The 15407-nt window shown below is 45.5% G+C and overlaps 2 protein-coding genes across 2 annotated transcripts; one reads left to right on the forward strand and one right to left on the reverse strand.

The window, feature by feature from the left end:
- Positions 1–1175: 1175 nt before the first annotated feature.
- Positions 1176–1993, reverse strand: LOC6542833. The gene has a single exon (XM_001968231.3). It carries the CDS (start codon positions 1868–1870, stop codon positions 1295–1297), a length of 576 nt encoding a protein of 191 aa, XP_001968267.1. The 5' UTR covers positions 1871–1993; the 3' UTR covers positions 1176–1294.
- A 4187-nt stretch (positions 1994–6180) lies between these two features.
- LOC6541250 lies at positions 6181–7243 on the forward strand. Its single transcript, XM_001968234.3, has 4 exons — positions 6181–6464; positions 6573–6695; positions 6752–6830; positions 6890–7243. Exons 1-4 carry the CDS (start codon positions 6316–6318, stop codon positions 6962–6964), a joined length of 426 nt encoding a protein of 141 aa, XP_001968270.1. The 5' UTR covers positions 6181–6315; the 3' UTR covers positions 6965–7243.
- The last annotated feature ends 8164 nt before the right edge of the window (positions 7244–15407 follow it).

The following is a 15407-nucleotide window of genomic DNA, read 5'->3' on the forward strand; positions in this document are numbered from 1 at the left end:
CTCGAGGGCAGAGTAAATAAATTAAATTTTGAACAACTCTTTGCATACAAAATAGCGCCGGGGAGGGCGCTTCAGCTTGGCCAAAAAGATTCGAGAGCTTGCTCAGATTTCAAACACATGCCACCGAGGAGGAGTCGCCGCAGCAGGGCGGAAGGATCAGGATGGGCAGGATGGGCAGGATGGCCAGGATGTGCAATGGATATGGGACGCAGGGCCGAGTGTTCGATCTGCACGTGCCAGGACCACTCCAAGGACCTCTGCCGCTGACTCTGTAACAATTCGTTGCGATTTTCCACTTATTTGCTGGAAAACCAGAAAAGGACGAGCCCAGCACTGAGAGAAAAGCAATATATACACAAGGAAAATGGGTAAATGCAACAAATAAAGCAGGCAGATGGATGTGAAATGATTACCCTACACTTTTGGAATTTTCCTATTTTTTTGGGTTTTAGCATTTGAAAGCACCTGAATATTTGCTGAGTGTGCCAATTGACAGAGTTCTGGGATAAACCCTAACCTCGTAGGCCGAATTCGAGGCTGCGGATGAGCCAGCAAGAAGTCGGCTGTGCCATTAGCATTGGAGGGCAGGACGCGGAGCAGGAGGAGAGTCGAAATCACAGAAAATCATCGACAACTGGCAAATGTGTGAATTGAATTTTCAAACAATTTGGCCCGTGCAGGGAGAATGCAGTGCTCGTCATCGGATTGCTATCCTGGTTTCGGTTGCTGCTCCTGGCGCTTTTCCCCGGCGCGGCACATTTCCCCGGTTCACCCGCTGGCCAGGATGGCAACGTGCATGATTTGAGATTTGATTTGGGCGGCGGCCACATTACAGTCGCTAAACCTCGGCTTCCGTCCCGTCGTCCTGGCATCCTGGCAGCCTGGCAGCCTGGCATCCTGCGCTTCAAAGGCGGGTTTTAAACATTTCGCTCACGTCTCGGATGTTTATGCCATTAGCGTTTAAGTTGCCCATACAAAGTGCGACTCGTAAATAAGCAAACGTTCCTTTGTCTTGGCTGCCACTCCTGTTTTCATTGTTGAGGCAGAGGTAATCGATGCTCAGGCTAGTTATGGAAAATTATCGAGAAAAGCGATACAGCTCGAATAAATTCCAGGCGTGCCTGCGACTTGGTGCTTTACTAACCAGTAAAGAGCTGTTGCTGCTCCTAAACGAATTCATTTGGACAAGTACAATTTATTACCGCCAATTTAAGGGTTCCCACAAAATGCAGGCTACAAACTGAAGCCTTGTGAAAGCCCAAAAATATGCTAGACACAATCACACGCAAATAATTTATCTGCACTCTATGCAGCACGCCGAGCAGGAGCAGTGGTAGCTTCCCAGGTCTGGATACATCTCCTGTTCCTGATCCTGTTCCTGATCCTGTTCCTGATCGGAAATCCTCTTCCTCCTGGCCGAGCGATACAGTCTGCGGATGAGAGCTCCATACGGTTTCCGGGTCACCAGGTGAGTAGTGGTCTTGTGTATTTCGTAGACGCAATTGGTTTCGAGACACACAAAAGGCTCCTGCTCCACCTGCAGGAAATCATCCAGCGTGAGAACGGGAGCTGGGATTGGTAGCAGAGTCCGCTGGTTCAGCCTGACAATCGCTTTGTTCTTCCTGAGCCGTCTCTTCTTTCCCATACCGATCTTGCTCCTCTTGAGCCCACTTTTCTTGGGAGGATTGGGTGCTGTTATAGCGGCTTGGATCTCCGCCTCGAAGGATTCCTGGCGCTTGGAGGCCTTGCTCTTCAAAGCCGACACCATGTTGTAGCGGTTCTGGATATCGTTTATGTTTCTCAAGGTCTGCTCAAAGGAAACGTTGACTTCTTCGACTTCCTGCAGCGTATTCCACAGATTGTTTTTCATAACTGCTGCACGGGAAAATTTTATACAATAATTTGAATATAAGAATGCACACTCCACTTTCGAAAAAATCACATGAATATACAGCCCTGCCAGATTGAAAAATCAGGGCAGCTAGATGTCTGTTTTTCTCGCTGCGTTGTCACTGGGAAATTCCGATATGACCAGCAATTACTAACTTAGCTTATCGCAAAGCAGACTGATAAAATGTTTTGATGGGAAAACCAGCACCTCAAGCAGGTTTTGGCCACTATATATAGCGGGGAAATCAAGTTACTACTTCAGTTCTGAACCCTCCTTGCTTTGGAAACATGCCGCCACCACCTCACCAGCCCCACCACCCACACCCACCAAAGGGTCCTGCGCATCCTGGCGACCACCATCCAGGACCGCATCCTCCGCACCACGGAGATCCGAAGCACCACCACGGACACCACTAGGCCTGTGGACAAGGACTATGAGTTGGATTCAATTTTATACAAAAAACAAACTTGATGGATGCGACATTTCTAATAATGATTCTTACCTATGTAAATCAAAATAATAAAGGCCTGTTGTAAATCGTATAGCTACTACTTTTTATGTCTTCGATAATGATGACCCTACTTAGCTTTTATTTATTTTAAAGTCACCTATCAAATTGTTAAATATCGTTTGAAAATTTTAGTTAACTCTGTTACCTTGACTTGCCTCAAGAAAATGCGGATATGGCTTGCTACCATATTTTTCACTAACAACTGCTTATTAAATAAGAGAAACTCTATAGTCGACTTAAATAAGTATGATTTTAAACACTGCAAAATCGAAATACTTTGTGAATATACTTCTCTAACACAATTATTGATCCCTGTATTAATTTATGTTTTTTTGACAAATTTGAGCATATCCATATCACAGTGCTTGTAGTCATAAACTATCTGCGGAGTCTTCAATAATTATATAGACATATCACTGAACAAATCTTTTCTTGTTGTTACTAATTTCAAATATCATACATTTGTTTTACTGGGCGTAGTGTTGTTGTGGGAAAGTCTGAGGAACTTATCAGCTGAACTGTCTTATCTGGCATTTAGATAAGATTTCAACGTTTTCGAATCTTTTTCCTATAAATGGAATGACAGAATAGGGTTTGGCTTAGTACTCAACTGCAGTGAGAAAAGTCGAGATGCCGCCACCACCACCGCACCACGACCACCACCATCATCATGGTCCTCCACACCATGGTCCACCACATCCCCCGTTCCACACGCCAGTGCATCCGATTTATTACGAGCCGCCTCACGGAAACATTTCCGGCTACCATCCTCCGCCGCCGCATGGTCCGTATCCACATGGGCCAGGTTACGTGGCCCGAGGACCTCCAATGCATCCGCGATGAGAACTGAGCTGTAATCGAGATCGGTCAATATAATGTGATAGCAATAAATGTACACTTGTATGTGATTAAAACCAAAACTTTTACTAAATATGTCAACTGACTTCAGTTAGTCACCCGAAAAGTGATTGTTTTGATACTACCCAAATCCAATTTGGTCAGAAAGGACTTATTCTATTGGTTGTAGCTTCTGTGCCAATAAACAAAACCATTTCGGGCATGACTGTATATGCAGCTAAGAAGATAAGGTGGTTTATCGGAACTAATAGACCGCCATAAAGACAATCCCCCGGAATAGCTATTTTCGGGTACTATAAAATTCTTAGGGTAACACGTCATTAATAATATTTCACCAAGCAAGCAATCAATTCATCACTGGTTATTCATAAATGGGCTTATCGTATCAGTCGAATGTCATGCAATCTTAACTGAGCATATCCGTGATTTATTGGCCCTAGGTCACATTAACCAGTATTCTATTTGCTCAAGAAAAATGTTTTTGTCTTTGTTTTGAAGCCAAACTATTAGTAATTACCCCTATAAGCCCGTTGTAAACCTTATCAATGAGTTGTTTGGACTAACGGCAGATAAGTGCAATCTTATCGATAGGAAATACGCATTTGCTTACATTAGTCATACCAACTTAGATTATTAGGGTGGTTTTTAGGGAAAGTACAATGGGGTTTATACAAATGCGGATGATATATTAAGTATCTTAAATAGGGCAAGTTGTGCCACGCCAATTTGTGTTTTAGTAGTGCAAAATATTAAGAACCCATAGGGGGAGTGCTTTTTAAGAGATAAATATTACTCATCCGCCGTGTTGGCTGGTGTGGTTATGACCTTTGGGCTGGATAACTACCGAGTTTCGCAGTAGACCCGCCCCTTTGCGACCGCAATCACTCAGGCGTTTAATAATTGACTGCATCTGCGGTTCAATCCCATCGAATCGGGGTGGGCGGTGGAATAGAGCCGGGGAAAAATCAAGCAAACGGCAAATAAAATTTATAACAAATCTAACACACATACATCATTTTGATATGGCCACGGACACGTTGCGTCCGTCTATTTGCTCAAGGATGGCGGCTCCTTCGGGTGGCAGCACATGGACATGGCCGAGCTTCCATGTGGAGCATCCAGAGCTGGAACAGGAGCTTTAGCTGGAACTGGAGCTGGAGCTGGAGGCAACTTTGGCCGGGGCAGACACATTAATTTTGCTGCTCGCTTCCCTAACCGCATGCAATTTTTCTTGGCTGGCTGTGTGGCTCCCCCGGCTATCGCCTTTCAATGGCAGGAAGCGCAGCCCGGAGGAGAGTGGCTTGCGGATCCTGGACGGGATGTGCATAGCCCACATCCTTCAGCCAGTCAGTTAGTCAGTCAGCCAGATAAGTGCGGTTTATGTGCAGCACGTAGACGGACTCAATACACTCGATAAATTGCGGCTGCTTGGAAGCGGGCAACTTGACCGCCTCCAAAATGGGTAAGCGGGTGGTACAGTGGCGGTGCGATCACTAGCTCCAGCTGATTGACTCAAAACCAGTAGTGTGTATGCGGCAAAATAGTTGTTTCAAAAAGGGTTTGAAAACAGAGCACTTTCCTCTTACCTTAACCTATATTTAACTTTGATTTATATCGCGGCTGCTAGTATGTGACCCCCACTTTTCGTCAACTAAAAGAGGGAGTAACGGAGTATCGAATTGATGCTGTGCAGTGTTTTCTTCCAACGAAAACTGCAAGTGCACTTTGACCCCAGACCCACAGCGAGCTGAGTGCGACCCGCCTCCACGAAGTTAACTCAATTTCCGTTCGATGGGCCGCACTTGATTAAATAATGTCCAGAGGCATTTGAAAGCCGCATTCCGATTGGAAATGCCGGCGAGCCTCTTCACAAGCAAACAAAATTCCATTGCAAATTTGCCCATATTAAAAGCTCATTAAAGATCAAATGCCCGTGGCCAAAACCCTTGGTTGGGTGCCCACCATCCCCGGGAAAACTCATCCTGGCAACAGCATTCCACGGCGGGGAAAAAGGAAAGCTCGCAACGGAAAATATGTTATTAATTCAAATTAATATAATCCAATTTTTTTGCTTCCCCGGAGTCGGGAAATGGAAACTACTTTCTCAGCGCCGTCGCGCATCACGGAAAGATGTTTTCCCTTTCCGCCGCCCAGGGAGGGTCGAATTTTCACGGATGCGGCTGTTCTTCTATGATGTATAGACATTTTCGTATCTGGGTGGGCATGAGAAATGGCCTGGTTTGGCCTGGGTGGATTTGGTGGGTGTGGTTGTGCAAAAATGTGGGTTAATAATGAGGCCATAGACAGCAGCAGACGGGCTTAAATTCGCAAGACATTTGTCTTGGCTGTGCCATCACGTTGTTGCATATGATTACTTCTTGGTTTCCATTCTTCAGAGTAATGGGTTCATTTGTTAAAGGTTAATGGTAGATGCCCCGAATTTCTCATATACGATGGGCATTCCTTCCTGAACCTTTCATCTGGCACTTTCCCCATTGAGTTGTAAGTGGAAACAATCGCATCAAATGCGATTGCCAGCAATCTTTTCTCTTATTTAACCCACATTCGAAGCTCATTCGATGGCAAATCAAAGACAGACTTCATTCCAAACGCGAAGGCATAGATACACAAAATACACTTAAGCAAATCATTTAAAGCCAAAAAGTGCTTTGAAATGCAATGTAATGCTATAGAGTATTGAGTGAGTTATTTGTGTTATATCTATTACTTATTTGATATTTTAAGGGCCACATGCTTACCCAAACTATTTCTTGCAGTGCAGTGCAAACTTTTCCCTGTGCAACAGTTGCTGCTCTCTGGCAATTGTTAGCTTGTTGGTTCGATAAACTCCCTGCCAACAACCAAACAAGGCCCACTTAGAATACCACTCCCATTCCCAATCCCAAGCCGGATCCCAGCTGCAGCCAGTTCCTGCTCCAATGGGGTTCAGTTCCACGGCGAATGCCCGGCGGTGAGCAAGTGGGCGAATCTGGATCTGGTATCTGGTATCTGGTATCTGGCTGAGTGCCCGACGTAAAACGGAAAACTTGTTAGGATGGATAAACTGCGAGGCAACAATGCGGCCGGCGAGAATCCCTTCAAGCGGCCGATGAATGCCCTCCAGAAGCAGTGGTACCGCGTTTTGCTGGCCCGCCGTGTGGGATTCGGGCAGCGTCCTCCGCCCGATGAGAAGGAGCCAACGTAGTAAGTCAATCGCTGCCACAGCGGCCCCGTTTCAAATCAAATTGTGTGAAAATAGCAATTTCCCGCGGAGCTAATGCATTTCACCATTTCCACATGCCTCGGGAAAAGCGCCGACATTTGTCGCCAGCGCTATGCGGCATCGTTCCGGCGATACAACGAGTGTTTCCGCCGGGAAATGGCCAAACACGAGGAGATGCAGCGATGCGCCATCGACGCCATGCGGGTCCACAGGTGAGGGACGGTCTAATCACTTGAAGTACTCATTTCAAATACTCACTGGGTGACAGAACCTTTGCCATCACCACACTGTGGCTGCCTTTGCATTCGAAGCGGGAAATCAACTCCACGCTGGAAACCCTCGAAAAGGTATGCTACATTTCCGTTAAATCTCAGAGTCGAAACCGCTGAAAGGTGTACATATCCAGGTGCTCACCGCCAAGGAAAGACGACGCCTGCAGGAGATTCTCAAGCAGGGAGAGTCCTGGCACTCGCATCGCTAAAGCTACATCCAAGGCCACTACTCGGATTCAGATTCAGATACAGATTCCGAGCCTTGCTCATCCCCTACACATCCTCAGCATCACCATCAGCTGCCACGGCTAAGTGAATTCCATTTAGCTTGGATTTCATTCTCTCAGGCAGCCTGATTTTCCTTCACCGACTTCGTTTTTTACATTTCCTTCGCTCTGTTCTTGAAATTTCGCTGTCAGTGGCCCAAGCATTGTCGTAAATATTTAATACCAGTAAAAGTGCAAAGTTCACTTTGGCTAAAACCGAAACTGTGTTGGGACTAGATCAATTTTCTGGCAGGGGAACTACAGGATTATTAAAAGGTTATAGAACTTGCTGCACTTCAGCTGCCATGATTGCTGACACTCACCTAGCTTTCCTGAATGGCAATTCTACTTAATTGAATGTATAGTAATACTATTATTTCTTAGCATCACAAAAATCTGTTATTTTAACCCAGTTTGAACGTGCACCATATTTCAAGGGTTCTGGATTTATTATGTTTTCGTTGGCAATCGATTTAGCCTATTAAAAACTGCTGCCTAGGGCCAAGTTCTTCAAAGTAAATGTGTCATGTGCCGAGAAAGGATTCCCCATAAAACACACTTGTTGGGGGAGGAAAACGGCGTAGAGGGAGTACGGTGAACTTTTCCCAAATCCCCGAAAATCTGAGAGACAAAAGCGAAGGCAGCTTCCAGCGTAACCCACTCACATATCCCTGCGATACTAGGCCAAACAGCAGAAAGGACTCAACCCAATATCCTTGCCAACAGCAAACAACAAACAACGGAAACAGCAGCAGAAGCAGAAGCTTGGCCAGCAGAAAAACCGAAGGAAAACTCGACTCGTAGGCTCGAAATGCCGCAGCTGTTTCACTTTGGCATATTGCCGACTTGACGGCAAAAACAGCAAAAAATCGCCAACGAAACTATTGAACAAAGTGGCGCCTGTCGCACTTTATGACGGGCCTGCAGTGCCCTTTTCGTCCTTTTCCAGGACCTCCTGCTCCTCCGCCTCCTGCCATAATAGCAATCGCAGAAATGTGTTCTAATTTAAAGCCATATATATGGAAAAGCAAACAGAGGCGGAAAAACAACTGATGGAAGAGACAAAGGGAGCAGCTGCCAAGAAACAGGAGGAAATCAAAGCAGGAGGATGTCCACACTGCGAGAAAAAGAAGTACTCTCTTGGGAAAATTAACAATTCAAAATATTTAGGAGGTTTGCTTAGCTATAATAAAATTCTTTCCAGAATAGCATTTTATATAAATACGCCATGAATCATTCAGTTTAGAATGGAGATTTCAGTGTACGGTTTGAAACTGCAGTTGGCCAAAATGATTTTTATGCTCTATGTCTGTTTGAGTTGCTTGTGCCAAGGATGTCGAGGATGTCGAGGATGTCGTGGAACTGGAGAGGTCGTGCCCAGTATCAACATTAGTTCACGGTAATGTCGTGAACTTTTCCTGGCCTCAGCTGTTTGGCTGCTCGGCTTTGTCAGCGTTTATTGATGGCATCAAAGTGTTTTTCAATTTATTTTATTTTCCGCCGCAATTTATTGGCATGCCCTGCGTGTGGCTCGGCTGCTTTTGGCCCTTTTCCCTCGCTGTTTGTCTTGGCCACGGCCAGATGAGAGCCGAGCGGTATGATTGATGTTGCAACAATTTTGCAGCATAATTTCGGGCTGGCCAATACATAATGCAATAGCAGGCAGACACGTAGGAGCCGTTAAGTTTAAATGGCTCAGAGTGCTCAATTGATATGAGAAGGATGTCCTATCGATGGAATCTGAGATGGTTGGGGTGGAAAAGGTGGCCATCACTTTCGAGCGTTATTCAAATACAAATTTTGCACACATTCAGTACTGGCAAAGATTGGCAGATGCTGCAATTCAAGCAAAACATTTTGGCCAGCATATAGTTCTCCACGTTGAGCCCAATTGGAGCGCAATTATAGCCCGAAAAACTGCCAAATGGGCAGATGTCAGAAGCCAGCGGAATCCAATCGGAGGGTCAAATGGGGGCCTCTATAAGTACATGAATGAATGCATGCCCTGCTACAATGAGTTGATAATCCCAAAGGCAAATACTCGTTGGGGGGCGGGGCAGTGATATGTCAGTGGCACACACATGCAAACACACGGACATCTATCTATGCAAAGCCATAAAGCAACAATAATAAACGCACATCATCATCATCAACGGCGGCAGAGGCTTTCCCTCAGCCTGGCCGCTTTTCCGCCCCACAAGCGCTGCTGCTGTCAGCAAAAAGTATGAAATATCATCTAAAATAGGAAATGCGTAAATGCGAAATCCTACGGAACGGAAACCCAACTGAAAGCGATGCGCCAACGAGAGCGCTGATGATTTCCCCACTTTCCATGCTCTCTCTGAAAGTCAATTTTTCATTTAGATAACTTTGACATACGCAAACGTCATGGAAAGGAAGCAGCGCTGCACAGTGGTATGCATTCCATGCTCATTCCAAATATTACCAATGAAACTGGCCTCGAAAGTTGAAGCTTTGATGTTGAAAATCAATCAAAATGTAGTAAAATTCAGAGCTGGCTTAATAGGTATGGTGCAGTTTACTATCCCTCATCCCTGGCACCACTGTGCCCTTGGGGCCTTGCCACGCCCCACGCCCCACGCCTCGCCGCCCACCACCCCCCGCGCTTTGCATGTGTGCGTCTGCATACAACGATTTAGATTTGGGGCTCAGCCTCGACTGCCATTCCTGCTGGCGCCAGTCAGTTCATCCTGAGGGGTTTCATCGCGGAAATGCGGGCAGCGTTTTGATAAATGAATTTTCCCCAGCTCCAACACACCCCCCACCCCCTGGGTCTTATGTGTGCCTGGCTTAAATGAAATGTTAACAATTAAACGGAGTCGGCGGAACGACAGCGAAGTAACACGAAAAGACTATCAGAAAAGAGCAAGTTGCTGGCTTTGTGGGGTTAATACGCTGCGTATACTTAATAAAATAAATAATTTCCTTCGAGGGGTGGTTGTGATATTTGTTTGTGTTGATTTCTGTTGATTTCTGCTGCCTTGCGTGGGTTGTTTTGGCTGGGTGGTTGTTTAGTGTAAACTTAAGAAAACAGCAAAACATAAGTGGCAAAAGGGATAAGGATTTCGGTTTCATTAAGCAGGGTTGTTCCTGCCGAGCAACAGAAGTTATTGTGTATTTACAGAGTCTGGCTGCTCACCTGCCCCCAGTAAGCAGACACTTACACATTGTTATAATCATAAAAAGTATTAAAAAGTAACGAGAAGATGCTACTTTTCCGGGGCGCTGGGTGGATGGCGCATTCTGAAGTTGATTGCCCATTTTGGATGCTCACTTGTTTACCAACTGGAGTCTTTCCTCTGTGGGGGAGGATCCTGGCCGCGGCTTAGGTACAAAATTTGCGCTTACGTTGCGTGAAACGATGCCGCAATAAAGCCAGGGAATTTGGTGGGTTCGCACAGGCAATCAGGTGAGCTACATTCACTTGTTAGATGAAGTTTCCCTAGTTATTTCCCTTTCCCCGAATATGTTACCAACCGACTACTAAGTCCAAAACACCCAACCGCCACTTTTGCAGCGCAGCACAATCATATTTCACGCTTTGCTTCATCCGAAAAGACAACGCAAAAAGCGCGGGCATATAAAATTTTATATCTCCAGCATAACGCGAATCCCGGGGAATTACCTGGCATACATATAAAATGCCCCGCTGCCGAAAAAGCCAACAACCGGAATCGGGCCTACATTTTAATGAAATATGTTTGAAGTGCAGTGGCAGCTCGTAAATACAACTTTATAGTGATGTATATGTACGCCCATGTGCGCTGCGATTCGGCCAATCCCCTTGAACAGCTGCGAGAGTTCGCATGATATTTTATTAAAGCCCAACTTAACCTTCAATGCGGTGGCGCCACCCACTCCACTCCAGCTCCTGCCACGGACCCCGGCGGGTGGAGCTCTGCTGGCCTGGACGCAGGTGTTGGCTACGTGGTCGAGGTGAAGCAACAAAGACGCCAACCGACTTGGAAGCCACAAAAGCAAACTCCGACCCAGACCCATCAGAAAACCAGACCCGCACCAGACGGAGAGCATCCTGGGTTCCTGGGCATTTTTTGGCTTTGCCTCCGTCTGGAAATGCTCTCGGTTTATTTTCAGTTCGCCGTTGCATACCTTTTTGGCACTTTTGCCGAATTTATCGCATAAGCTTTTCGCATACTTCCGGGTAATTGGCAACACCATGTTCCCCAGAACAGTGGGTGCTTTCACTTGTGTGTTGTGTTTTGTGTGTTGTGTGCTGTGTGCGCATTTAAAGGCGTTAAGGTGCAAATTTATTTGCAGGAAACCTTTTCCTTTGCCCACTGCGTAACCAGCATCCTGGGATCCGTCCGTCCTCCCCGCCTAATGAGCTCTACGGCTGCGTAATATTTCTCGACCCTCGGCACACGTATGGATAGATGGTATGGTATGGGATGTTATGGTGAGGAATGGGGTCCGCATTCCGGTTCCGGGAGAGAACTCTTTGAGGTGCTCGTTAGGGGCAGGCTTCGCACTTGTGGTCTGGACATTATTGTTCAAAATTGTTAAGCACATTTAAGCTTGATTTAGTTGCATATTTATTGCGGCCATTTCAGCCAGCCATTTTAATGCGTTATGTAAACTGTACTTAATTTATGTTCTTTTCCTTTTCATTGTTCAGCGGGGCTTAGTATGCTGAGGACCAGGAGCCTTGGGTGTTAGCCTTGAATTATAAATATTAAGTTATGGATCAAACACAATATTCAAAACTTGTATTTATGCCATTAAAACGCGCTATAAAACGATTTTTCAAAGATTCCATGACTGTCAATTCTATTTTGTGATTATTTTTTGTGATATTCCGAGCGATAAACATTTATGGGTATCCCAGTTGTCCAAAGTCCGATACCTAGGCAATTTATCTGCCATAAAAACGTCCGCAGAACTACCTCCATAAACCAGGGCTAAAAGTGCAGGGCCAAAAGTCCCGGGCCACAAAGGACAACGAGTCCTTATCATAATCATTTCCAGGCAGCTGCGTTGACTTCCGCTTCAGATCGTCCATCAGTGATTTGGTTGGGGCTGAGTAGCCAGTCAGATCCCAATCCCACTCCATGGGCAGTCCAATCCCAGCGACCCTTTCTGTCGATGATGATGATGGAGCTGGAGCTGGAGCTGGAGCTGGAGCAGTCTGTTCCATTTGCCTTCCGCACTGCTTTATGGCCATAAATATTTCATTATGAATTTTTTCTACGGACATGCTATCTATAAGTCATTTGGCCTAGCTGCCTGCGAACTTTGGCCGAAATAAATAATAAAAATGCAATGCGCTGCCGCTCCAATAAACCTTTTTCCGAAGGAATACAGCTCACTTTTTGTTTTCGTTTTACGCATCAAAATGCGTCGGGACGCGAAAGGGTTAGCCATGAGGTGGAATAGAAACTCGAAAGGACCTGTGGCATGGGACTGGGGTCCTTTTTGCGTTCGTGACATCTGCAAGTCGCATTAATAATTAAATCAAGCAATAAAAATTCAGCACGAGTGGCGGCCACGGACAGCCCCAAACCCAAAATCTGTCCATGACTGATAGCTCCCCACCTCCGCGAATAAATATATATACTTGGGGAGCTCAGGAAACGGATGCTTGGCAAACAAGTTAGGGAGTTTAGTAAACACCCTATGAATAAAGCGGGGAAACTTTTGTATATTTGCAAGTCGGAACACTTTAGGTAGTAATAATGGTCAATAGTTAATATAGTAAGATGTCACTGCAGTAATCTGAATGAGCCAACTGGGCCATGTACCCCGCAGTACCCTGCAAACAGCAGTTATCGAAATTTGCATAATATGGATACATAAATCATTCAATTCCATTCACCCCCAGGAGCAGCAAAAACAAAGGTTCAATTGACGTTTTCCTTGTGTCCAATTTTTGTGGCTCTTTTGTTTGTTTTGTGCATGAAGTAATTTTTGCACACGAATTGCTAAATTCATAATAAATGTACCACTGGCTGGGGAAAATTGAAAATGCCGCCTGCAACATTCTTACGCACGAACAATTCCGTAATGAAAAGCTTCCACATTGTTGTTAATATTTTCCCTTCTCAACTCGCCCAAATGCGATTAAAATTGTTAGAGCAAATTATGGCGCAGGAAGGGCAGAGCTCCATTCTGCGCATTTTTCTGCGCTTTCCCTTTGGATTGTGTGTTTTTAATCTAATAAAAATAGTTTACGCTGTTGCTCATAAATTCGCAGATAGAAATTCCAGCAGCGTCGGCGAAATTACAACAAAATTAAGAAAGTTACCAAGGAGCCAACGGCGGGTGGCCGAACTTCAAGTTTAATCAATGAGAGCCGCGGGAAGCCCTTTTTGGCCAAGATGGGCCAGGAGGGCCGGAGCTGATTCCCATGTTTTTCCCAAGTTCGCCAACCACATGTGTCTGCATTATTGTTGTATATTTTTCGGCTGCCACCCGTTGAGCTTTATCTGCCCCATTCTTGCCAAATTGATGGGAAAATGTTTGCAGTGCACTGGCCTGCCCTTTGACACTTCTGCCTTCTCGTTTCCATGGCCAGCATTTTAATTGAAATTATATTTTGTCTGTCATGACAGAGGTCGGGTTAAGCCTTAACCTTTCCGAGCCTTTCCTTTCCTTCCCTTTACTTGCCCAAGTAAAGGTGCCTTCCAGGTGGATGATGACATGCAGGGAATCATTTCATGCATTCCGTCACAGAGTTGTGCGAAGATACTTTCCGGGATTATCTTACCTGCGAAGGTGGCCTTAACTTTGGGCCGGCATCTTGACTCGGTCCCCGAAAAGTTGAGGCCACAAGCCAAAAGTGACTTTTGCATCGGAAACTTTTTCAAAGCAATTAGATAAGGACTTTGGCTGAGTTTAAAGTTTCGGCCAGAAAATCTGTCTTTCCCACTTGTGTGTGGGAATAAGTGTGTGTTATCGGCTTGAAGTGGACTTTGGCCAACATTTAATCAGCAGAAAGTTGGCCAAGTTGCCGGAGTTGGCCAAGTCGGCCAAGTCGGCCAGAACAAGAACCTGGACCTCATGGCAATGTGATTAGAGGGCACAAATTTATATTTAGCTTAAATAATATTTGGGCAAGCGTAAAGCGGATATGACCACTAACTGGAGCGTTTTCCTGGTCCAAGAACAAAGAAAAATATTTAAGCACTTAAGTGCCGAAGGAATGGACTTCCCGATGTCCAGTGAGTCCAGTCAGAAATTAGTTGTAAGATGAATGGCCAAAGTCGCAAAGTTTGTGCAGCTTTTCTCGGGATTTACTGCCGTGCCGGCTGTGGCAGCCACGCCCACTTCTCTGCCTCCTCCTTTTGCTAGTTCGGCTTAAGTTTTTTTTATTTAAAGCAAAAACTTTTTAATGAATGCTCTTAGTTGTGCACATATTTTTAATGCATCGAGTTCATTAAAAGGCAACTTTCGCTTGCTTCGGCCAGAATCTTAAAACATTTATCGCTTTTAACTGGAGATTTACGGAGCAGTCCAGATGCAAAGTGGCTTAAGTGTGGGGCTTATGTTATTAGCTGAAAGCTGGCCCATAATGGACTCGAAAATTGCTTTTCCTCAAAGTAGTTTTCGCAGGCCAGTTTTTTTAGCAAAGGCTTGCAGATTTTCACGGCAAGAAGCGAAGATTAGGAAAACTATTTGGTTTAGTTTATTGGGAAATGCAAGCAAACGCATTTCTTCTCAAAATTTAAATATGGTTAAATGGATTTTTGGCATTTACTTGGGTGTATGCTTGAGCTGAATCCCAGTTGCACTTGCCGAAACCTGAAATGTTCACGCCTCCTGGCAGCCAAACCAAACCCAAAACCGAAACAAAAGCTTTCGAAAAATGGGGGTTGCATCCTTGGTATTACATTTTCGTTGGAAGTCATCTCACGTAGCGGACGAGCAGGCAACGTAAAGCTGATACACCGTGTATAATGGGATTTGTTTATTGGTATCATTTGGCCAAACTTTCTGGCAACAGCGGGGTGGGGGAGGGCCATCCCCCGGGTGCCGTGGCTAAAAAAGTTTCGAGTTGCGCTTTTGGAAAGTGCAGAAGGCGGGCATAAGCAGCCAAAGTGGCTGCCCCTTCCATTCGGAAGTGGGGCCATACGCATAGCTAATCCTAGACAGCCAACAGCCATCAGCGGCATCAGCAGCCAGCTGGGATTGGCTAACGTGTTGCAGGTGGAGGTGCACTGCGGCAAAAACTACGTACTTCAGGGCATGGAAGCAATTGTAATTCGCTAATGCCAAATGCAGTCAAGTGGAAATGTAAGCAAGGCGGCGCTTCATTCCTCGAAGAACTGAGATGGCTTGTGTGTTGCAGTGTACATTGTTTTCAGTGTAGGAGGTCGCCACGTGATGCTTTAACGCAATATTGACACTT

This window comes from Drosophila erecta, unplaced genomic scaffold, assembly GCF_003286155.1.
Source record: "Drosophila erecta strain 14021-0224.00,06,07 unplaced genomic scaffold, DereRS2 tig00000055-arrow-pilon, whole genome shotgun sequence".
NCBI lineage: Eukaryota > Metazoa > Arthropoda > Insecta > Diptera > Drosophilidae > Drosophila > Drosophila erecta.